Below are 26,250 nucleotides of genomic sequence, written 5' to 3'. Positions count from 1 at the left end.
AATAATAAAGTTACACGAGCAGCGTAAAGCAGCACAAGTAAGCGAGAAAGAAAGTAACTCTGATACTGAAGAGGTAGACGACGAGAATCCCGCCAGAATAGCGTATGTAGGAAAATCTAGATTCCCAGATCGCCATTTACGCCTAGAACACAAGTCAACTTTCCATCATCCAGCACCAGAACAAGGTTCTCTAGAACAAGTGTTTCAAGCTACCGATCACATTCTGAAATCACGAATCGGTTACAGTGAGTTAAGTACTATGCATGAACAAGGACTAGCCCGATCAGCAGTCCGATGGACTACTGATTCTACCACTTTTCCAGACGAAATAGTGGCACAAATGTTTCTGAAAATGCCCCCAGCCGAGCAACGACTGGCGGGTATGTATATGATTCAGCACCTCATTACATTGTATGAGGGTCAGCACTCTGATCCAGGCCCGTTACATGATATCCTGAACGAGTTACTCCAGTATAGATGGAAAGGTTTAGGTACCGATTTAATTAGTGTCATTCTAGAACAACGTCACAAATATAGAACGTTTTTGAACCCGCATTTTGTTCATGTCTCACCCCCAGAAAGTAAACCATTTTACATGGAGAGACAGAATCCGTTACGAGAAGTCCACCCAGTTAGAGGAACGGGTGGCGAACTAGAACGAGTGTTTGTTTACACCCCGATCACAAAGATGGAACTCTTAGAGATGAAAAAATTAATCCCCTGTCATGATAAAGATCCAGCAGGGTTCCATCGAGAATTAAAAGACATGCTCCGTATGGGAGAATACACGTATCCAGATATAATTAAAATGTTAAAGGTTCTGCTGCCCGCAGGGGTGTATGAAAAGCTCAAGGAAAAAGAATGGGAGGTGGGAGAGAAAAAGATCGATTGGGCAGTTCTAGAAGCTGAAGATAAGGCACGAGTACCAGGTACCGGTCTTGGAGCGAAATGTAAAGAATTACCTGAATTATTGATTCAAGTTTTACCCAGATTGTTAACAACGAAAAAGGAAGACTGGGATGCAATCTCAGCCTGTAAACAGAAACAAGACGAAGACATTAGTGATTTTTATTCTAGATTTGAGAAATGTTTTAGCATCAACAGTGGCCTCAAGACAAGTAGTGAGTCATACCCTCACCTTTTTGTTACTAAATTAGTCGAGAATTCAAGTCCACAAATTAAAAATCGAGTTTTGAAAGTCGAAAGTACCTGGCAAGCTAATACCCCGTCCCAGATGTTACAGATGCTCCAATACCACCAGAATAGAATCAGGGAAGAACAAGAACACGAGAGAAAGCGTATGAAAGACACGAAAATGAAAGTACTAGTTGCACAATCTGTTCCTCAAGACAGTCAGAAGAGGGGTCCGAATCAAGCCAGTCATCCTGCAGCTCCCGTTAAAGGGAACTGCAATTATTGTAAACAGCCAGGTCATTTTATAAACGAGTGTGCAGTTCTGAAACACAACATAGCTACCGGTAAGACTAAAGAAAGACCACGTACACCTAGACAAGAACAAGTTTCACAGACTCCTCAGCCACAGAATGCACCACAGACAGTTACAGCATCGCAGCCCATCGCTGCAACACAGCATGTTACACAGCAAATGTATCAGTATGCACAGTCCGAGTATCCAGAGTACCAGCAGTATTCATGAAACAGCCTAGAGAGGGAGGTAGGCTTGCCTCTCATCGAGATACCTGTAGATCAAGAAGGTCCCTATGTTCACAGTCAAGTATTAGGGAAAGACAGAAAGTTTTTGATTGATACAGGGGCAAGTAGGACCACAATTAGCCACGCCGAAGTTCCAGGGGCTCCGCTCTCAGGCTCAAGAAATGTTTCCCTTGGATTTTCAGGAAAACCTATCGTAAATGAAATATCAAAGCCAGTTACTCTAGAAGTAGGTCCATTGTCCCGTACTACTGATCTGTTACTTACTAAGTCATGTCCAGAGAATCTATTAGGTATTAAAACACTGAAAGAGTTAGGTGCAGTTATATGCTGTTCCCCAGAGGGAATACGTCTGTTCCTACGTGACTTTAAGGGTCACTATGTATTACGAGATTTTGATCCCAGATTGTCTAATGTTCCGCAGCATTTATGGGCGCAAGGTCCAACTGATGTAGGGTACATGCAAATCACACCCCATCGTGTGACTCTCAAGCCAGGTGTAGTGTTACCACGAATCAGACAGTATAGATTGCCACCGGAGGCTGTAGCAGCCTTATCCAAAATTATTGACGAGCTCATCGCTCAAGGAGTGGTTGTAGAAACTGACTCCAATGTATGCAATTCTCCGATCATTCCAGTCATGAAACGTACTGATCCAAATGCACCCCCAGTATATCGATTAGTGATTGACCTACGAGAGCTTAATAAATGTATTATTCCCCAGTACCCAGTTGTCCCAGATATCTCTTCCCTATTGACAGCCATTGATTCAGAAGCCTCATTTTTTACAGTCATAGACCTCAAGAACGCGTTTTTCAGTGTCCCCATTCATCCAGACAGCCAGTTCCTTTTCGGATTTTGTTTAAATGGAAGGAGCTATATGTTCACACGAGCTCCTCAAGGTTTCACAGAAAGTCCTAGTATTTACAGTCAAGCACTTAAGAGACAGCTTGATAATGTTCACATGCCAACTGACACTGCCCTGCTCCAGTATGTCGATGATCTACTGATCACAGCCCGTTCTGAACGTGACTGCGAGCGAGCGTCACTGACGGTTCTGTATTTCCTAGCCGAGATGGGGCACAAGGTGTCCCCTTCGAAGCTTCAATTCTGTGTCCAGCAAGTGGTCTACTTAGGACACTTACTGTCCAAGAGGGGTAGGCAGTTGACACCAGACCGTATCCAGTTAATAGCGAGTCTTTCTCAGCCCAAGACCCAGAAGGAGGTACGTGCTTTTATCGGCCTTACTTCTTATTGTAGACAATGGATTCCTCAGTATGCATTTCTAGCCAAGCCACTGATACAGTTAACGACACAGGAGACAGCCGTATCGACTGTCCTCCCTTGGACATCTGAACATACACTCAGTTTCAATGAGTTAAAGAAAGCTTTATGCCAAGCTCCAGTTCTAGCCACACCGAACTACAGTAAGCCTTTTACACTTTTCGTCACAGAACGTGAAGGTACAGCATTATCTGTTCTCACACAAGATCAAGCAGGACAATACAAGCCATGTGCTTATTTTTCGAGCACATTAGATCCTGTAGCCCAGGCTCTGCCTGCGTGCCTCAAGTCAGTTGCAGCCACAGCACTAGCTATCAGACAAAGTGATTCCATAGTATTAGGACACTCCCTGACAGTACAAGTTCCACACTCCGTGGAAGTTCTTTTAAACCGAACACAGACTCAGCACTTGACAATTGCACGTTTAACAGGTTATGAATTGACACTGTTCCAGCCACACATAGAAATCAGACGCTGCAACATCCTGAACCCTGCTACACTGTTACCATCAGTTACTTTAAATCCTGCCACACATGACTGTGTGGAAGTAGTCAACATCACGACCAAGCCAAGACAAGATCTGACAGATATTCCGTTACCAGATCCCGACCTGACACTTTATGTGGATGGTTCATGTATGAGAACAAGTACAGGAGAACTAGTCGCCGCGTATGCAGTGACTACCGACACCGAAGTTATTAAGACACACCGTATTGACACCCTGTCCGCTCAAGCAGCAGAGCTAGTTGCTCTGACACAAGCCTGCATACACGCTAAGAACCGGAAAGTTAATGTTTACACAGATTCACGCTACGCATTTGGAGTCGTACACGACTTTGGAGTGCTCTGGCAGGAGAGAGGTTTCATGACTTCTCATGGAACCAAGATTCAGCATGGTCTCCTTATTCAAGCTCTGTTAGATGCAATACATTTACCGACATCCATTGCTATCATGAAATGCAAAGCACATACGAAAGTTACTGACATTATTTCCCAGGGTAACGATCTAGCAGATCGCACAGCCAAGCTTACAGCTCAGACTCCAGACATTCCAGCTAACATGACACACACTCCAGATCCGACTACATGTATGACAGTTAAGGACCCTACTCAGAATGTCATAGATATCCAGTTACATGCTACTCCCGAAGAAATCAAGAAATGGTCCGAACAAGGAGGGGTCCAGACAGATCAAGGATGGGTGACGAAGGGAAAAGCCACTTGGTTTCTCCCCGACTCTATGGTTCAAGTCATTATCAATACTGCACATAGTCCAGCACATTTAGGAGAAAAAGCTATGTTAGACAGTATCCAGAACATTTGGTTCAACAAGCATTTACGAGCTGCAGCCAAGCAGAAAGTCCGTACCTGTATGATATGTTGTCAGTTTAATCCAGGTAAAAGTGTCCCGGTGGAACAAGGGGGATTCCAACCTCCTGACCACCCTTTTGAAGTCCTCCAGATGGATTATATTCAGATGGAGCGATGTCGAGGTTTCAAGTATGTCCTTGTAGTTGTATGCGCTTTGTCCAGGTGGACAGAAGCATATCCAGTCCCAGATTACACAGCCGCGACCACTGCCAAGCAGTTGGTTCGTGAGTTCTTCCCCCGTTATGGACTTCCTAGGGTCGTATATTCTGATAACGGCCAGCCATTCTCCTCAGAGTTAATGAAGCATGTTTCCCTTTTGTTAGGGTACCAGTGGAAGTTCCATTGTGTACGCCACCCTGAAGCAGCAGGTCTCGTAGAGAGACATAACCAGACCCTGAAAATTCGCATCGCCAAAGTATGTAAAGAGAAAGGTGTGGACTGGCTAGTAGCTCTGCCAGTCGCTTTGTTCTATATGCGCATGGTCGCACATTCCAGATCAGGTCTGTCCCCGTATGAGGTCGTTTTCGGCCACCCCCCTAACATGTGGGGTACACCCAGACCCCAAGGTATTACCGATGTTTCAAGTAATATGCTGACAGATTACCTAGCTTCCTTGATGTCTGCCCTCAACTCTTGTCGTTCACAGGTTGCCGCCACATTTCCAGACAATACCGAGGTGGCACCGCATGAAATCGTTCCCGGATCCATGGTCTTGGTTCGCAATTTTGACCGCTCAAGTCCGCTGGAGCCACGCTGGAAGGAGCCCCGACAGGTCCTCCTCGCCACCCGTACAGCCGTGAAGTTGGAGGGTCGCAAAGGCTGGGTGCACCTTTCGCACGTAAAGAAATTTTATGGACTGAAACCCGTCTCAAAGAACATTTCCCAGGATTTGAAGGATTACCAAAGTACTATTCTCAAGGACTGTCCCGCAAAGAACAATGATACTGCACCCTCCCTGTTAGAGAAAACTCCACAGCAGGAGTATAAGTTGAAACTCCGGTCTAGTAAAATAAGTCAGCCAGTTTGATTGTCTAAGTCCTCCCCTAGGTGAAACGGTTAGACTGTTTCTGACATGTATAAAATAGACCCCCATAGTAAGAGAGTTAGTCAAAACTCAATCCGATGTATCGTTTTTCTATGTTTCATATTATTTCTCAGTATTATGATTTCCTGCACCAGTTATGCATTTTACCTGTATTTTCCAGTTTCTCATGTAAATAAGTCTGCTAATGTTACGGTGGAGCACACGTTTAGTGATCTGCCTCCTCATGAACTCTCTTACCGCCTCGCTATGCGAAATAATTCTTTCATCCGCATGTTACATTATTCACACCAGACCAGCAATGCCACTAATTGTTGGGTGTGTGGTCGACTCCCCCCTTTTCAGACACCGAAGGGAGTTCTGCCACTCTTTCCTTACCCTTTTTCACATAATGGTTCGTGTGGAGCATGGTCCACGTTAACGTCATCCTCAACAGATATGTCTTTTCTTAACAGTACATGTTTTCCAGACAAGCAAGGTCTTCCCCACAGAACAGGGTCAGATCTAGAAAATGAAGTGTACAATTTAGGTAATTATTCTTCGAATTTCATGGTCCTGAATGTTCAGTCTGATACTACTCCAGACTTACCTGCTATTTCAGTACTACCAGTCAAAGGCGAATTACGTGTCCGAAATAATGGTTCCGTACACGTAGGACATAGCGATTGTACTACTATTGTCAAGTATAGTGACAGTGGGAAATCTATTTTCAAAGCTTCACGTCATTCTTATTTTATTTGTGGTCAGACCGCATATGTTCGTCTGCCCCTCGATTGGGAGGGAACCTTTTACATTGCCTTCCTACTGCCACCTGTTTTTCTAGCCCCACCCGACTACCATAGGAATTCCCACCTAGTACATACAAGACACAAGAGAAACCTCCCGATTGTCGATTATACTGAAACTGCTCTAGAACAATATATAGATATCAATAAAGGTGTCTTCCCTTATTTAGGTACAGTCGTGAATAGTAAACTGATACGTAGATTAACCAGAACACTCGAAGCAGTAGTAATTGAGACTACTTCTGCTCTAAGTAATTTAACCGAAGAACAATCCTTTATGAGAATTGTCGTGCTCCAGAATCGTCTCGTCCTTGACGTCATATTGGCCGATAGGGGCGGGGCCTGTAGAGTCATCGGATCTAGTTGCTGCATTTTCATTCCAAATAACGCGCCGTCTGTTTATTCAGCTATAACCAGACTTCATAAAATTGCCCATCTGTTACACCAAAATCCAGGCACCTGGACATGGTCCGGTTGGTTCTGGAATATAATTTCCGCCTGGGGATGGAAAGTCTTGTCCTTTCTAGGTATTGCAGTAGCGATCATATTCAGCTGCTGCCTCTGTATACAATGTGGCCCTGCGATTTGCGGCATCTGTGCTACCTCTTGTATTCCTAGTCCCAAGCCCCGTTCTAAAACCCGTTCCAAGAAAGTTCGAGACGAGCAAATGATACTGTATGAAATAATAGATGGTATCATGAATATTGATGTTTCCTGAAGGAAACGTAGTGACAAGGAGGGAATGTGGAAAAGTACATTTTGCCATGTTCTGTGTCCCTACGCGTCCTCCATCATATGTTATCTGTGCATGATTAATATGCATATGTTATTCCCCATGTTCGATTAAAGACGCAATTACAGTTGTGTCCACCTCTAGTATGCCAGTTTCCGGTTCTCGTGAATACTACGAATATCAGGCATATGTAAAGCTACGTTGCCACGTTTCTCAGTGTGCACGTTATTCCATTGTAAAGTCCCCGTTTCTAGGCCTCAAAAGGGCCCGGACACCAGATTCAGCTCCTGTCTCCCGAAGCCTTGCTGAGGAGCGATACAGCCCCCACCTGTATCCTCGACCCTTCACTTACTTCCTGCCTCGCAGTGCCCGGTTCAGCCTGGCTCTGCCTCTGAGTCTGCCAAGAGTATGTTATGATTCCAGTTATCAGTTCAGCCCTCCTCCTCTGCATTCCTAAAGCTACTGAATCGCATCAATAGTTTCCGTCATTGTCTAGCCTTTACGTCTCCATGTAAGAGAAATACTGCATTTAATGGTCATTTAATATTCCTCATCACGTACTACATGTAGAATAATGCATGCTCCAGTCTTGGAATCAAGTTAGCCTTTCCCCTCCTGACTTATAGTTTATATCAACATGTTCTCTAAACATCAGATACTAGATACTGTTTAGGTACATGTCGCCCTGACTCTCCAGACTTCAGTCTCTGCTCCTAGCACAGAGTTCATAGCCCCCAGCTTCTCCTAGTGATACGTCATTGCCAGTTTGCGCGCACCATCAGGTTAGAGGTCCCGGCTCCTCAGGTAGCCCCCTCCATGGTTTCCGCCCCATTCATGACATATTCTGTTACGTTTGCATCACATGTCTTTGTATACGCCCTGTTACACCTCTTTTCACCCTTATCTTTCGCGACTGCTACGCGTCACACCTATTGCTCCACCCACTGCTACGCCTATTGCAATGTAATGCTATGTGCTTGCGCTATGTATATATGCTCATGTACTGTTATTAAAAAGTTATCCACGCTAGCCATTCCAGATCCTGACCCCGGCAGCGCTGCCAGGGCTTACCATTCTGTTCCCGTGCAGGTTGTCCTGTTCCTGTCCTTTATGCTGTATTAAACCTGCAAAACTCCTACTACCTCGAATCTTGACTCTTATTTATTGAGCTATCTGTTATTCATTTATGCATTCAAAAAGAGAGGTATTATTTATTTATTTACCACAAAGCAATGCAACTTTCAATGACTTTGCTTAATGGAAGCGTTGAGACTGGGCGGTAGTTGTTCATGTTCTCTGGGTAGAGCGACTGTTTTTTCAATAGAGGAAAGACTAGTCCCACTTTTAGTCATTCTGGGAATAGGCCCTGTTAAAAAGAGGAGTTGACCATGTTGGTCCATAGGGCGAGTAGGAATGTGGCAAGAGATTTGCAGATAGACCCTGGAATGGCATCCTGAAGATGGTTTATTGTAGGTCTTGTTCAGAAATGGGCGGGAAAGATGACAACGAATGAAGTGCCTTGCATGGTAGAATCTCAGTTTCTGGAGGTTCATTGGTGTGTAACGAGGTATTGCTGTCTTTTCTGTCAAAGAATTCCACAAAGATGTTGCAGCGTGCCACTGATGGCTCAAGAGCTGAAGTGGTGGATGGATTTTTAACTTAGGCTAGAACCTTGAACAGGCGCTTTGGTCTGTTCTTTGCAGAATACACAAGTGCCCTGAAGTGAGAGGATTTGGCTCTAAGGGTTCGGTCTTTGTACTGTTTTCGCACTTTGCGAAGTTTATTAATACTCAGGTGAGAGGGCGCTGATCTTCATTCTTTCTCGCTCGTTCTGATAAGCTTTCTTTCTTCATAAAGTTCTGTTGAGAACCAGGTATTGAAGGGTTTTGGTCTAGATAATGTGCACTTCATGGGTGCAAATTGGTCAATAAGGGATTCCAAGCAGGAGCTGTATTTGTCGGACTCATTAATATCAAGGTGTGGTGTAATCGAAATCAGGATAAGAAGGGCCATGGTGGCCATGGCTTCTGTGTCAAGGTTGGATGTGTCCCTGAACCATATTTTCTCTTTCTTGGGTTGCCAAGCAGTTTTGGTTGAAGAGCCAGAGAGGGAGAATGGGTTCTGCATGTGGTCATACCAGTCTCCTGGAATAGGGTCATACTACTGTAGATTGGGGGAATCTGAGATTAACAGGCCAATGATGGCGCCTTTGTGATGTGTGGATTTAAGGCAGCATTGTTGGAGATCATGGTCTTTCAGAAAGGCTGTAAATGTGTCCACCAGGTTTTTACCCTCAATTCCCCGGTGGGTGTTGAAGTCTCCAAGAAAGATCGTGTTGTCTGAGCTATTGAGAAGTGAAGAGATCCATGTATCCCTCAATGCAGGGATTATTATTATCTGGTGGATGGTAAATCACATTCAGTCTGGTGTTGGAGGTTGTGGATGTGGGCATTTTCACTGACAAGCATTCGAAAGACTGAAACTGAGGAGTTTGGAGGATCCTGCATCTCAGTGACTTACTGTGTATGAGTGCAAGACCTCCGCCTCGTCTATCTTCCCGTTCTCTATGTAAGATGGAGTAATTTTGAAGAAGTATAAGGTCTAGCGCATGGTTTGATGAGTCATTGAGCTACGTTTCGGTGAGGATCAGGATATCAAGATTATGGTCCAGGATCGAGGCAGATATCTCTAGACAGTGTTTGACTGCAGATCTACAATTGTGTAGCATGCAGTGAGGGAGAAGCTGTTGACTTTCTGGATAGGCTGTTGAGGGGTGAAGGTTGGGATTTGTATCAAGTTAATAGTGGGTGAATGTACACTGGGAAGGTGTGTGTTAAATTGCCTGAGGTCAGAGATAATGGTGGGGATCGGGTCGCCCACAGCATGAACAGAGGGTGGTGGAGGGTGGAAAAGCTGTATAGCCTTCTAGGAGATAGGATAGTTCTGAGATGTCTATGGGAGATTGTGCCCGTTTGGGTCTGGGTAGACAGCTGTCTCTTAGTATGTAGGAGGGTGTGGGGTGGAGGGATGGAGGGGGATGAAGGAGGAAAAATCAACTGGTGGATAGAGAGACACTTAGATGGAAAAGAGCCGATGAGAGGATGTTGATTCTTCAAGAAAGGTGCGAGAACGAGGAAAGAAGCTTGTTGAGCAGAGGCCAGTTATGTTCATCTGTTATGATTGGGGAGATGTGGGTTGTTGGTATCTGGTGTTAGGAGAAGTTATGGCAGTGGGTGATGAAGGAGTGGGGTGGGAAGGCCTATGGGTTGACTGTGGGGCGGAGCAGAGGGTGGGGAGGGAGACAGGAGAGGGAGATGCTGGTGTGTGGAGGTTGGAGATTGGCGGTGCGGGGATGGTCGGGGGTGTTCACGGTCTAATGTTGGCTGTGAGCTGAGGGGGCATGTCTGACTACAGGGGAGAGGGGGTTTATCTAGGTGGACCATAAGGGGTAGGGAGTGGGTGTGTGTGTGTTAGAAATGAATGAAGAGGGGGGGCGTGGAGGATCATCGGAGGGCTTGGCAGTGGGATAAATAAGGATGACTGGGGCCAGGATTGTGTTGTTTGCTTGAAACATGATTTTCCCGTTGTTGCGGATGGAGATAGCAAAGTTGCCCGAGAGGCCGAATGGAGAAAAGCATTTGAGTTTGCAACCAAAGGGTATGCTAGAGAGAGAGGATGATGGGAGAAAATTGCACACAGATCTGATCCATAGGCCAGTGTTGTGTGTGAAGAGAAGGAGGTTGGTTTTGAGGGCGCCTTGCGTACGCTATGATATTGGTCTGCAAAGAGGGTTTCCTGGTGGTCTCTCAGGGTCCTATGTATCAGGTTTTTCTTTGAGTATTTGGAAAGAATAGGGGAGTATTTGAGCTTGTAAGCATTGATGCTAGATGTAGACAGGCACGATAGTGGAGAGCTGGGACCCAAAGGCGTCTACGTCATTTAAGTGGGTGGTACGAAATGGAAGGTAAAATCAATGATTCAGATAACCAATGCTAGGGTTTGTGTGTCCTCACTGGGACCGCACCTTGATAACACCTCTTGCAGGTCCAGGATGGGACAGTCAATCGGAAGAGCAAGCAGAGGGAAGACATCCCTCTCAGCCTCCCAGGAAGGACCCCACAATGCTCCATAAATAGCTTTGCTCCCATGTTTTAGCGAAGGGATGGCAGAGGCAGCCAAGGAGAGATTGCCGATGGGCACTCCTTAGTAGGTTTTGTAGGATTTGGGCTGCCTCTGCAGTAACTGAAACTCCCTCACCGTCCCCCATATTCAGCTGTGCTCTCGGTTGTAGCGGGGGGGCAAGAAGAGGACAGGCACTTCTCCTGCCCTCCACAGAAAGGCTCACACAATGATTTAGTCCCCAAAGACTGTAGAGGTAGGAAGGGAGACAGTGCATTAGGGTGTTGGGTGCCCCCTAGTAGTTTCAGTAGGATTTGGGCTTTCGCGTCTGTAACTGAAGCCCCTGTGCTGCACTCCCAGTTGGGAGTGGTGCGAGTTTCCTCTGTTGTTTGGTGTCCCTGCTGCCTCTCATGATGCTGGCACGAGTCCAGACGGGCTGCGGCTGCCAGGAGAGAGTTTGGTGCCACTGCAGTGCAGCCTCATGAAGCTGGTGGCCAGTTCCGTGGCTCGACCCCCCCCCCCCGCCAGACTACTCTGGTAATATTTATGTTATTATATTTAATTATTTCAGTGAGCAGAGAGAAATATTATAAATGTGTGTACTGTAAGTAGGTGCAGTGCACTACTACATGTAATGTGCTGTCACTGTATTGTCCAATTGGCACTCAACACCTCTTTATTTCACCACTCTGCTGTCAATGACTTAGTACACGCGCTGTGTTTTAGGTGGAAATGCTTAGGAGGCAAATACACCAAAAAGGCAGTACAAAAAAAACACGTTGTGTTGTTGGTGCTTATCCGCCCCCTCATTAGCATCACCTGCCAAAGTGTTGGAGGCCGGGGCACACTTGTCCGATCCTGTGGCGCTCCTGAGTACTGTTTCTAACAGACACCATTGTGCTCAGCCTGATTGTTAGTATCTATCTGTTAGCACTAGGAGGCCTCACTACCCTAGAAACCGAGAGAGAAGCACAAATTCCAACAGTGTCTCAGCACAGAACTCCTGCAGCGCTGACCACAACAGCACAGACCTCCCTTAAATTTAGGCCGGGGCACTGCTGAATAAGTGTGCTGAAGTCGCCGGGAATCATGTAAAGATGGGAGTCGGGCGCTTATCAAATTTCAGAGATTTTGAAAGAAAGCTGTGATGTAATACAAGCCTCAACTGTGTGTGGGTCAGTGCATAGCCTGTACGCTTGTATACACTATGCAAATAACTAAGCCAGGCGCTACACCCATTGGGCTCAAAGGGCTTCAGTCCCCCCCCCCCCCCCCCAACACCCCCATCGTGTGTGCCAGCCCGGGCTGAGACAGCTTCCCAAATACACAGACACAGTTTTTGAGCTTATCGCAGCTGCACCAGAGTACTTCACAGGTCTTTTAAAGGTCATTTACGTGTTAACGAGGCTTTGTTTTTTTTTTCACCCCTTTATCTCCACTATGCCTATTGCTGGAAGAATTACCCCCCCCCCCCCCCCCCCCCCCTCGAAATTGTTAGTAGCCCCCACGCCCTGAAATAACAATAACTGTCCTTTTAACATAATGCCAATAACAAATGCACCCATTTGATATAACTAGGGTGACCAGCCATCAGGGGCGGATTGGCAAGGCGAGCATTCGGGCATGGGCCGAAGGGCCGGTGCCTCAGTGCCATCTGTGGGCCGTTTTTTTCTCCCCAGTCCCAGTCCACAGAGAGTGGACTAGGAAAAGGGGAGAAAAAAAACGGCCCACAGAGTGCACTGAGACAGAGACAGGGAAATGAAAGCAGCCTCGCTGTGCGGCCGGACAGCGATTGTCAGCTGTGGCCTCTTCACCCCTGCCCAGCCAAGCAATCAAGCGTAGGCTGGGCTGGGGAGGGGGTGATTGTTTGCAAGAATCGGCCTCCCTGGGGGGGCAGGTGTTTCTCAGGCCTTTGAGCCATTTTCACCCCCACGCCCAGAAACGGTGTTAGTATTAACACCTCGCCCACAGCCCTTCACATTCAGGGCATAGTGGGCGAGGAAGAATGGGTCTTGCTGTGGGGGCCAGGTGATGTTTGGAATTTTTTTATTTTATTTATTTAGTTATGCGATTTTATATAGCGCGGACTTTACCCGAAGGTGTCAGAGCGCTTCACACTAGGAACAGCAATAATACATGAGGAGAAAAATTACAAGTGGACAAATTACAAAAGCAAACGTTAAGTTACGTGAATCAAAAGTGACAATAGTGAGCAACCAAAATACATGAGTTAGCAATCGGTACATTACAGGAGGAAAAAGTGATATGTGTGCAAGTTACAAAAGCGTACAAAGTACAAGTAGAGGTATAATACTGCAATAAATGGCAGACACTCCAGCACAAGAACAAATGTTACGTAGGCAATGGTGGCACTTGTGCAAGTATCTAAAGCAAACAAAGGTGAGAGGTAGCATACAGTGTGATACCAGAGAAAAGTGACATGTGCAAGTTACAAAAGGGTACCATACACAGGTACAAGGGTAATACTACAGTAAATGATAAACACTCAAACTGCCAGAACACACTGGGAAGGCACTTCCCATGCACCAGCTTCACCTCAGCCTCCCCCCTGGCTACCTGGCTACCTTAGATGACCCAGAAAGCTGTGTTTTGTGCTCCCCTGCCAGGACATTTTCCCAAGGCCTGGAGGGCTGATTAATTTACTAATTGCAGGGGCCTTACCTCTGTTCATGTGCTCCTGAGCTGAAGGTCTGGGGAGGGCTAAGTAGGTTAGTAATAGCAGGGGCGTTGCTGCTTTTCAGGTGCTCCTGTGCTGGAGGGCTGGAATAATTTTGTGACAGAAAAGGGCCTTGCTATTTTTTTTAGTTGCTCAGCATGTAGGCCATTGTCACCTTGGCCCTGTGTCCTGTGCAAGAACAGAATCCTCCCACATTCATTCCTTGTCTGTGCAAATGGTGTTTCATGAAAGGGCACGCCCCTTGAATGTGGGCCACGCCCCTTAAATATGGGCCACGCCTCTTGAATGTGGGCCACTTATTTCGTCAGTGCCCGGGCCGAATTGTGATCCCAATCCGACCCTGCCAGCCATCCCTGATTCCCCGGACAGTCCTGGCTTTTCAAGGACTGTCCCGGCATCGCAACACTTTTTGCTAAAACAGTGATATGTCCTGGTTTTGAGAAAGGGTCAGGTGAGCGCGCACATTAATCAGTGTGGTGCAGGCTCATGTTGGCTCCAACACTCTCTTAACACAAGGAACAGAAGTTTAGTGGGTTAAAAAGCGCTCTGTTAAAAAAACTAAAGAAGTTCAGTTGTTTAGAAAGCCGCCTGCTGTGCTGCCTCGCCTCATCCATGCAGCACAGCAGGATGTAATACGAGGTGAATAGGTGTCACATCACCCCAAGCCACCGGCCCTGGCGAAAAAGCAGTCCTATTTCTCTTTTTATGGCTGTATCCCGGTTTTTCATTCTGCATAACCCTCAGCCAATACCTAACAGTGTAGCTCTGGAAAGCCGAGTATAGTGATAGCGGCAAACATGTGTCCTCGCTCGCTGGGTTTTCCTCGCTCGCTGTGTTGACAGCATTCACTCACATTGGATCTGCTGGCTGCCATGTCACTGCTCTCTCATAATTGTGGCATTATATTTTTCCTGGGAAACACGCTCATGCCTACCAAGACACAGATCTAAGAAGCCCCAAGCAACTGACAAAAGGATTTCACTTCGAACAGAGGTCGACAGTCTGCTAGCGTCTGTAAACAGAAATAGAATATTGCTGTTTATTCCTGTACAGAAAAAGGTTTTCAAGCATCTCTTAAACACACTGAACTCCCACAGCAGGCATTTGACCGGTGTAATGATGACATGTAGTCGCCCTCTGCTAATTCTTATTTAAACATTGCAGTTTTTAGGCAATTTAATACCCACAAAAACATACTGCGTGACCCATTAACAATCAAATATAAAACATATTATTTAACTTGTATTCATGATTAAAAAATTCACTTTAACACATTCAATAAAAAGAACCTTTTTAATGTTACTTATTTCGTGACTTTATTAGTTTTCTCATGCCAGCGAAAAAATCAAAGTAATAAATAGAACAAACCAACCCGAGCATATGCACAAAAAGAATTGAGCGCTGCAATTGTATAACTGGCTTAAGTGGATATTGGAAATGAGGACATTATAGTCTGAAACCTCAGAAAGAGACTACTGCCTTTCTGATTGAGATCGCCAGGCTTGGCTTTCTCCTGTACAAGTTATTGATACAGAGATTTTATCCCTAATCAAAATAGGACCCTATCTGTGAGGCCCCTTTTAGTTTTTTTTAAATTCGATTACTCTGGTTCGAGTTAATCACCAAATTAGATTAAAGGGACTTGTTTCACAAAAAACTGTATGAAGATGGTCTGACGGATGAACTCACCAAGACAGACCGAAACGTCGACTGTTACATCCATTTCCCTAGCATTAGAGTTGTCTGAGGAATTGTTCTATATTACTTTAGATTCATCTTCCTTTCTATATACTTTTGGAATGGTTGTTTACACATGATTTGTAGGCTCTTTTATGTATCCTCCATCATGGTGTTTTATTGTCTTCAAATGTATCCCTTACATTTCTGTTTCACGTTAAAACTGTGAATTTAGAAAAAAAGATATACCCGTGTTTCTCTAACTGCTCTGCTTAATATTCATTCTATGAATAATTACATTGATGTTTAGATTTTTTCAACATTCATTCTCCATTTGGGGCTCAACATATTAGTAATAAGTTTATATTAAATTTGACTAAGATTAATGAATAAAATCCCTTGCAGGCATCTCTACCTAACACTTAGTTTAGAGATGGCTTTCCCACTTGGTAGAAGAAGCTTTACTTGATTCATACTTCACTGCCTTTCAGAGGCTTTCTACCAGGACACTTTAATCAAGACCCCCCACCCCCCCCCCCCAATTTTCCCTGGCTTCCTCCTTACTTTGTAGTGTGGGGTTTCTCTTCAGGGGAAATCGAGTCTGCTATGTTAATTTGAGACAAATGTGTAACAGTTAGTCATTGCATTTATGATTTTGAATTGCTTTGAAGTATATTGACTAATGCATTAATGTATTGGCTATAAATATTCCACTAATTTGATGATTTGACTTCGAAACTTTGCTACTCTTTTAATACTCCTTTAAGGTTTGTAAATCTAATATGGTCTGTCATTTTTGTGAGGCATAATGGGCTTCATATTATTGAAATGCATTGACTGCCATGTCAGCCTCAGTTGGAACTAAAGATCCATCTACGTGAGAGCAGCCTAAACTTGAAGTTACAGCAAAATTTGCACTGGCAAAGTGCTGCCACACATTATTATGTAGGATATATAGACAGGAGGAGATAGAAAGATCTACATACTCAAGAACCTGGATCCTGGCTGCAAACAATCACTTCCCTGCTGGTATAGACTGCCTGACAAAAAAAATATTTTTTACTTCAATGACTTTGTGGAGAAGATATCTCACAAGAGTGTCAGAGTGATAAGTACATCCAGAAAGGGGATGCTTTTGTAAGCCAGTTCTCCAGGGCCGGCTCTTCCGCTATGGCAGAGGAGCATTGCCCACTGCTTTTAACTTGGAGTTATTATCATTTTATGCTTTTGCTTTACGGGCATCTGCTCTGCTCTTGGATCAGGGAGTAGTGGTTTGCCCACTCCTAAGTGCGCAACAACTGTTTGGTCAGCCCTCTCGGGCCGCCCAAACCAGTCATGTGCACTTTCTCCGTTCTCCATGCAGGCTGCATTACAGCCTGCATGGAGTTCATGCCCACCCCTCCAGCCACTGGCTGAGCGCCACGTCATGGCGTTCAGACCAATCACAACACTGCATTGCAGCGTTGTGATTGGCTTAGAGGAGGGTGACAGGCTGCCTGCTTCCTGTTCCTCAAGTCAGAGGCAGGAGAGCAGTAGCAGAGACGCAAGACCCGGTGGCAAGGTGGGTTTCTTTTTTTTAATCTGACCCCCGAGCGACACCCCCCTACCCAGTGATTTCCTGTTGCGAACCTCCTCGCGATCGCCCAGACACCCACAAACCATGCCGGCTGCCACTGCAGTTCTCCTGCTAGAGACTACCTGGTGTGACTGCTCCCCAACGACAAAGTCTTCTTAAACAAAAACAAAAAAAACAGTATCTACCTGCTAGTTTCAATCATTTGGCATTAGAAACAAGCTTTCAGCAGCTATTCCTGATTTGAAAAGCCAGAAACGAGACAACCAATATGCACACGAGTATGGAGTGTAATTTTCTTTACAAAGTTAGATTCCATTTTGCATTGGTCTGTATTCCGCTCAATCAAGCATATACAAGGGTATTGTCTAGTTTTTCTTCCTAGTACTGTGGTGTGCCATGGTCTACAGACCTATTCCAGAAGTGCTGTCCATCTCTGCAATGCTAAAAGTTTCCAGAGTTTCCTGGATCGAGAAGCCAAATTGTAGTCAACAGATCAATATGGCGGCAACAAGCTAAGGCAAGAGTAACATTAATTTGAAGTACATAATGGATAGAGAACAATTAAATCCTATTCCAATGTCAGATCCCTTCTATAAGGATGAAACTAAACTAATAATTATATTTTGATAGACATTTAAAGATATTCATTATAATCAACAATAATTGTTTGTTGCAGCCATCATATTTCTGTCTTACCCTGGAATTCAGTAGCTCCAGAAAACTTGGGGGAATCCAATAGCCAGTCTGTTAGTTCGCGAGTGCTGAGTACATTACTTCGAAACTGTTTGCCGCCATTGACATTCCAGGTTCCCATAGCAACTCGAATTCTCTTGAAATTTGTGAACTCAAACTGACATTCCGTCATTGCTTTCAAAATGCTGGGAGTCACTGTTACAAGAAAAAAATAGGATTATTTAACTTAACAACTAGTATTCTTTGTGACACAGGTCCATCTAATATGTTAATCATGAAATATTATATTATTTGATGAAGCAAGCTATGGAAATCCTTTGATTTTAACATCTCAAACATTAATGCTTTTTTAAGTTTACTGAGTTAAGCTATTATAAAAGGACAAAATTCAAGACCTTGATCGCTGCCTTTAAGATCTGGGGGGTGGGGGGGTGCTAAAAAGGAAGATTGGATTAGGTAGATTTAATTTTTATACAGTTCTTTATACAAATCCCACACTTCCAGAAATTTTCTCAGATGCTATTATGGCAGAGTGGGCTGGCAAGGGGATTGGGAAGGCTGGGGACTTGATTAATAAAGCAGGTTTTCGCCAATTTAGTGACCTACAGATGGAGTTCTGGTTAGAAAGAGCCAAGTGCGTAGCTTTTTTAGTAAACAAATTGGTGGGATAAGTGGGTTTTGTAGCAGTGTAATCGTTGATACTGCTAGAGGGCGGACTAAGGGAGCTATAAAGGTGATATACGGCGAACTAATAAGCCTAAAATTGGATGACCTGCCTAAACATGAGGCTAAATGGGCAGAGAGGGTGGGTGCTGCACCTAATGCAGTTTTGAAATCTCTGGAGTTAGCTCAATCGGTTTTATGTTCTGCCAGCCTCCAGGTCCAACACTTTAGAATGTTTTTTCCTTATACTATACCCCGGCATGAAAAGCGCAGTGGGGTGGAGTAACTGGGACCACATGCCCTAGATGTGGTGGGCTGGATGCAGATCTGGTTCACATGTTTGATTCCTGTCCTCGCTTGCAGGGACTCTTGGAGTCTATCACTGAATATCTTGATCACTCTCGCGGGGAGAAGTTTATACTAACTCCAGAATAAATTCAGTTAGCAATAAGCAGCATGAGTCAAATAGGGACTGCTTATCTTTTTCTTTTTGTAGCTATGGCAGTTTTAAGGATCAACATTGCTTCTGCTTGGTTAGACCCTTTCCCCCCCACATTTCAGCAATGGCTGGCTCGACTTCTCTCTCTATTTACGCTTGAAGAAGCAATATATGAAAGGAAGGGAAAGAAAGAGAAGAAGCTGGGGCAGCAGGTCTGGGCACCCCTTATAAGGTGGAAGGCATCAGTCTAAGTAAGGAAAATAGGAGAGAGATAAGCTTGGCTGAAACTGTTCAAACATTATATGGAAATTCTTCTTTTCATTGTATTTCTCTACAACTGTCACATGTATATAATTCTCTGATTATCTAAGTTTTTGCTGTTCAATGTATGAAGTTATTTGATTTAGCATATTGTATCTGCTCCTGCTGTTTTGTCCTTGATTTAGCCTGTGCATTTGATGCGTTGTTGAGATGATTTGTGCTGATGTCTTGGGAGGAAATATCGAAAAATGCTAATAAAGAAGTGTTAAAAAAAAGAAATGAAACATAAAAAACCTAAAACACATCGAAAAGATTGTACACTTTTTGGCCAGGGACATAGAATGCTGAGGGAATTATCTCCTTTGGGTAGACTCACACTTTCAACCTAGCTGAAACCGTTAAAATAACATTTAAAACCTCTTCCAATTTTGCTTTCATTATGTAAATTAAGGTATATGAAAACTATAATGACCTGGGCATCAGGAGTTCCCGGTTAGTCTACCAAAGAAATACCTCAAATTGGTCATTAGTGACCAGGACCTCCTAGCTCACACACACTGGTGAATATAGAATATTGATTCTCCATTAACAAAATGAGATATAGCTGGTCCATTGCTGCATATTGAGGTTTGTAGCTCGAAGAGTTCTATCATGCTAGGAGTCTTTCGAACGAAAGACAGCAAGAGCTGCTGTGCCAGTACTATAGTCTCAGCTGACACATTACAGAAATCTTAGAAGAGGCTCCAATTCACTGTACCATGACCTGCCATGCAAGCCTTTTTCTGAAACTAACAAAGGATGTCAACAGTGTCTGCAAGCATGCTGTCTGAAGACCATGGGTGCGTTAGTCTCTGTCCCGCCTACCTCAGGGTACTAGAGAAAATGAAATTATAAAAATTAATCTCCTTTTGTGCAGAATGTTTTAACAAGAGGCAACCGTTTGTGTTTGGCTCCAAATGTCAAGATAGCAATGGGCGAATTTTCTTTCAGAGCAGATTAGACCAAACAATGTAATTGCTTAACTATATGCATAACTAAGATGGCCTAAGACAATTAAAATAGAAAGTCACACCATTTGTTCCAAAGTTTGAAAGGCGCAGTGTGCTGAGAAACGTCTTCTATCCAGCCAGCCAAATGAATTTTAAAACAGTACAATAAGCCTTGCTAGAGTAACCATCTGTTATTTGGCCATAGTTGCTTTGCAAAATTGTCATTAACCATTCATTTTATGTCAGAAGTAGTGTTTTTCTAATGGATGAAAAACTCACAAACTACACAAATGACAGACGTTACATGAGAGATGATGTGTGTTTTGGTAGTTACAGCATGGATTTTTTCCAAAATGTCATAGTATACTTGAAAAAAAGGCATAGAGTCCATTGTGCTCCACATTTGTACCTGCAGGGCTCAAGAAAATCGAATATTGAAGAATTGCAAGGGTCCCATTAGCAAAAACGGAGTCTTAGTTGTAAAGGAGGTGATGAACCAATTTATCTAAGCTTCATGATTCCACTATTATGTTGAACAATATCATAAGCTCTGGATAGGCCAGAACTGCCAGAGGTCAAGGTTCACCTTTGTCTGTGACTACAATGCCTCAATCGGTGGAATATCTCCCGCTGCTTGAAGATAGATTTTGGAGATGCAGTCTTCCAGTTGGTTAGCACCCATTTTTATCCACTATTTATACCAATACTGTCAGGTAGATTCAGCATCTCATCACATCTCAACTGATCCACCATAAGGTATTTTATAGTATTTGTAATCTGTGGAAACCCCTCAGAAATGGGTCTGTACGTTTTATATGAGAGTCTTGCTTCAAAGGAAGCTTCATTCCTACAATCTATTATAACACTTTCCAAACTCTCGATAATTGTCACAATAGGGATACAAATCTTTCCCGACTTGTCACAAATTTTTGGGATGTGGACACCGTTTAGACTCACTTTTGTGTTACAGGCCAATAGTTTGTTTTTATGTCTCCGCTATAGGTTTCATCTGTCTTGTATTTGATTGAGGTTTAAATATTCACTTCCCCTGATCAATGCCTTCACAGTATTCCATAATGTCTGCACTAGAACTCTGCACTGAGCGTTCCTAAAATATTACCCTATTGTTTCACAATATTTGCTGTGTCTATAGGCTCCGCTAGCACCAGTTTATTCCGTTTCCAGGGTCCACATCGTTAGTCTTTCTTGAGGGGAAGGAATATTGAAAACAGCACAAGGACATTCACATGTACGTCCTTTAGCCAATAACTCTACATCTTCTTTTCAGAATCTGATGGATAATCCATAGGGACTGAGTGCTTTATAGTTCTAAACACGTACTTGCCCTTTTTATCCCATCATTTGTGATCACAGACACACATAGCATCCTAACGTGATGGTATCTCCAGGGTAAGTCAATCTTCTGAAAGAGTGCTTTGCCTCAGTAATGAAAGAGCTCTGCAACACTGTGACATATATATCTATAATCGTAGCTTCAGCCTTAGTGTCTGTACCATCTACTTGCATACAGTTAATCAATAGTCAAGGCGGTGGTGTCATTGCGTTAACCAAAGGCCAGCCTAAAGCCTTAGCTTTCATCCACACCATATTTTTGAGCCATGAGTTTAGAATCTAGGCATTTAATTTTGCAAGCTATGGTGAGCCTGAATTAACCAACTTGGATGTTGATCCCACGCAGGGCTTAGTTTGTAAAATATGAAGGGCCAGGGCCCTTCTTGGAAGGCCACTGCAGCCTGCAGCACCCATACCCTGCCAGCGTTGCCAATGACAGTGCCAACATACCACCTAACCAACGCACTCCTACAAGTGTACAATGAATACTATTTCATGTCACATAAAGCTTTAATAATGGCATGAGATGCTGGTATGTTTATTTTCAATGTATATTTACTTAACAAACACGGTTGTGAGCTCATCTAAAATTTTAAAAGACAGCACCATCATGTGGTGGACTGCTACTAGAGCCGGAGCGGACAATAAAGGGGCGGCGCCGAGCACTGGAAACCACGGCACAAGTTAAACACCGATCCCATGTAGATAAGTGAGGAAAACAAACTGTCATCTTTGGGTCCCAGCTGCTTAATTGATGTGTCTTCGAGCCCATCCAGATGGGATTTAATAAATGAAAAAAATACTCCATAACTCACAAATCAGGCCAAGTCTTTCAATTGTTGATATTCTGCCTTTGTAGATAGAACACTCAAACATTAGATCCGTGCCAACAAATGTTGATGGGAAGTTGAAGCATGCAAGGATGGTGTAAAAAGGCATCACAGATCATTAACACATACAGCACCAATACTAAATTATGCCAAATCTTAGACGGGTCAGTATCAGCATAAATGTTGTGCTTGGTTTTCAATGGATGAACTAATGTTTGCAAGAAAGCCTTTAGAGAATATCTTTGTGCATTTATTGTTATAAAACTGCAGTACCTTATGTGCATAATGGGGTAAAGATTGAGGCATTCATGTGAACGGACAGCTACCTTTAAAAGTTACTATAAATTTCTTTGAGTACAGTGCAATGCAAATAAAGTCTGTAACGGCTCTCACCTCAATGTATTACAAATGTAATATCTTAATTGAATGTGTTTTAAGTCTGTGTTCATGATAATAACACAGTTTGGTCAACCAATGTACAAATCAGTGTATACACATATGTCTTTCAGGACTTCACATTGTAAAAGATGAGCATGAGGATTTACAAAATGGATGCTACCTAGTTACTTTAGACTTACCCAGAAGAGCTGCGTTGCCCATTAACATCTTTCCTTTGTCTGCATATTCTTCACTATAGAAATCCCCCATGAGTAACAAGTCAATGGCTTCCTGCTTCACTCCATCAAAAAAATTTGTCTGTATGGTTCTGGATACAGACCTTGCTCCGTCTTTGATCTTCCCAACCTGTATTTCAAAGATAAAAACAATCGTATATTACATAGCAACAATAAGCTCAAAACAAAAATCTGACTGAAATAGGGTAAACATTTTTCATACTTTTGCTTTTCCTTTTAGTGCTCGGCTGCCAGTGAAAACTCGACTTAAATTGTGTGCATTTAGAGACCACATTGCCTTGTAGGACTCCTCAAAACGCTCAAGGACAGACTTCTTGTCGATCACTCCCAGGCTCTCCAGTTGAGTGCGTAGACCCTGTGCAGCAATACAATGAAATTAATGTCATATCATTTTGAACAATGCATTGTATAAAGATGCTATTTACACTGGAGTAAACATCAACTCAATCCATGTACTTCTTTTCCACACAATAAAGTGTTAGTCAAGCAAAGAAATTATATCCAGGATAACTCCGCTCCCTATAAATGGACCAATGCTTAAAAACTCAAAACCATCTTATGCCACACCGTTTGGAATAATGCAATGTCCATCACTTGTTGGGTGTATCTGTGTTCAGTCGGTTGGCAGTTGATTGTTGGAATTTCCAAGGGTGCAGACTCAGAAATAGGGTGAGGTGTGGATATTTGGGACTTCCACTAATTTGTCAGAGTGTGATAGGTAGTGCTTTTGTTTCATGTAGGGTGTGTGTCTGTCTCTCATGACCTTAGGGTACACACCACTGTCTGGTGTTTGTCACTTTTGCCAACTCTGTGGGTTTTGTAGTTGGATGAACTTCCACAAACCCTTGTGTTCACAACGTTTTATTTTTCAGTTACTGGGCATATGTTGTTATCTCCGTGTCCTTTGCACGCTCATTGACATTTTCTGGTTAGTGTGGATTTCACTGCAGACAAACACCCAACAATATCTAGATTTGGCAAACAGAACATTTAAGCTCTTGGAAAAACAAGTTCTACCCACTTCTAAAAGTAGGTAGAACCTCCTGCAGCAATCCCCAAGCAGGGATAGCATTGGAAAGGGAAGATTCTACCCTTTCCAACTAGGTCTCTCCCGTATGCCTGGGAGGCTGAGATAGCCCCACAAGCACATTGGCAGCGAAACTGAAATAGGCCGATCGGCTCATTTCAGTTTCGGTTTCAGTGAAACAATCCAAACAGCATCTGGAGCTGGGGAAGCTCCTGAGGCTGTTTTAGGCAAAAGGAAATACCTCTGGTGCCCACACCAGAGGGATTTCCAGTGCCATATGCATGGATGGCCGGGAGCCGTCAGACGCAGAAGAGCACCGTAGCGTTGGACGGCTACCGGCTGTCCAACGCATGGAACAGGTTAGCATGTGCAACACATTTAAATTAATTCATAGTATGTAACCAGTACGATCATTAAGAGTTCATGTTTAAGTTAAATAGATTTCTCAAGAGTCAGGGGATTGGTTGTTATCGCGGACAATTGACAGTCACCGGTTAAAGGAATTGCTACGGTGGCGGACTTCGGTTTGAATTCACGAGCGGTCAATGTTGTGTATTCCTTGGGGAGCCTTATCGCTGGAGCTGGAGGAGGAAGCAGAGTAATTGAGGGGACTGGAAGTCCCAGGAAGCCTTGCCTGCCATCAACGCGCTACAGCTGAGCACCCAGGGGAAAGCCTACATCACGCCTCGCGGCACCGGTCTAAGCCCACCAGTGACCGGAGGAGACTGGGCTGGGCCCCCCCTCTGAGTGCCCCATCAACTTAAGGTCAGTCTCGCTAATATATTCATACTCTGTCTTTATCAAAGCTCGCAATTAATCGGGTCCTTCAAACAGATATTAATCTGCGTCCTAAGATGAACAAGGGAAAGGGGAGAAGAGCGCTACCCAGTGAAAGCGTGGTGGGGACACTGGATCAATTTCTACTCAGAGCGACCTCTGTTCTCGAACATGAGATAGCAATCACAGAGCGCCGCCTATCCCGTGAACCCCTATTGTCTAAAAGATCATCTCTGGGTGGCTTGTCCTCTGCTCATACCCCCGCCCGCTGCCCTAATACTGCTATTAATAATACTAATAAGGTGAGTGACTTTTTACAGACTCTAAATGGGACAGTGGAAGTGCCTATCACACAGTCATCTGCTGAGATCGTGCAAGAGTGTGCTACAATTAACCCACTTCAACAAATTTCTACGACGTCTGCACCCCTAACCTAACTAAAAATAAAAGCCTCGAAGTAATCCCAGACCCACAGTGAAGAGGAAGAGGGGAGGGGGTCCACAGAGACCAAAAATCGCAAAAATTCCCAGGACAAACAAAAATGGAGGAGGCGCCACATTAGATCCACCTACTATAGCAGACAGTGCCCCCCTTTCTGCTGGAGCTCGGAATCTTGATCCAACAGGCGATTTATGCCCTGAAGCTAATGAGGCTATGTGGAAGAGATTGGAAAACGAACTCCTGAAATCTCTAAACCCTATCATCTATAGACTGAGCCAGATAGAGGAAAGACTAAACAACTTTGAATTACAGGCTAAGTCTAATCTCTGTCCTTGAGGGCCTATTTGCTCAAACCAAGTTGCCATCAGCGCCTATACCTTGCAAGTCGAGTAACACTGTCTCAGTCAAACCCAAATCCCAAATCCACAAAACTACCTTCAATGAAATATTACCCTTTAGGAAGACCCTCACCACAGCTACCAATCTAGATGTTGCCACGGTTGCTACAGCTGAGATAGGGAACATGTTGAGTGAATTCGCTCAATCCATCACTAGTTCTCCGGGCGATGAACGCTCCTCCGCAGCAACAGCAGCTAATAACGCATCAATGGCAAACCCAAATACTATCTGCGCTATAGCAAGACAGGACAGTTCTTTACCAGGGACATATGGTTCAGAACTGCGCGAAGGACAGACTGAAACCACTGAACAATTACTATTTAAAGTTATGCACTGGTTGAACACACAACTGAAGGGTGTTGGGATTTGGGATGGAGATATTTATAAACAGATGATCATGGCCAGATGATCTGCTTTGATAGGACCCTCCAGGAAGGAAGGGATGGGAGATTGTGTAGTTGCCAACTTTAATGAGTATGTTGTTAGACTTCTCTTGCATCGTCTAGGTAATAACTCAGTAAGTCATTCTGACAAAATCTCTGTCCTGCCATTAGGGTTCTTCTATAGACCCCACCTCCACCCCTTAATAGGGAGGGGTTCACCAAGTGTAGTGAGACAGCCCTGGACCCCCCAAGAAGCATACATAGATCCTTACATTTAAATCTCACTAACAGATTTGCCCCTTTGTCTGACCTAGATGCATGCGACTGACTACACTCAGTCACCCCAATTCTGGCAGAGCACACAGATATTCAGCCTATTCTCTCTCCAGTCGCCGATGCGGGAC

General features: G+C 44.1%; 1 protein-coding gene across 1 annotated transcript in view; it reads right to left on the bottom strand.

Moving 5' to 3' along the window:
• The window catches only part of SYNJ2 (synaptojanin 2), a 724,073-nt gene that overhangs the window by 295,902 nt on the left and 401,921 nt on the right, over positions 1 to 26,250 (bottom strand). The window contains exons 10-12 of the mRNA XM_078649121.1: positions 23,022 to 23,174; positions 22,763 to 22,928; positions 17,653 to 17,844 (exon numbers count right to left, since the gene is read on the bottom strand). Of these exons, the coding sequence (XP_078505247.1) occupies positions 17,653 to 17,844; positions 22,763 to 22,928; positions 23,022 to 23,174 (511 nt within the window). The remainder of the gene's footprint in view (positions 1 to 17,652; positions 17,845 to 22,762; positions 22,929 to 23,021; positions 23,175 to 26,250) is intronic.

The sequence above is a fragment of the Lissotriton helveticus genome, chromosome 6 (genome assembly GCF_964261635.1).
Source record: "Lissotriton helveticus chromosome 6, aLisHel1.1, whole genome shotgun sequence".
Taxonomy (NCBI): domain Eukaryota; kingdom Metazoa; phylum Chordata; class Amphibia; order Caudata; family Salamandridae; genus Lissotriton; species Lissotriton helveticus.
This window is presented reverse-complemented; position numbering and strand designations above follow the sequence as displayed.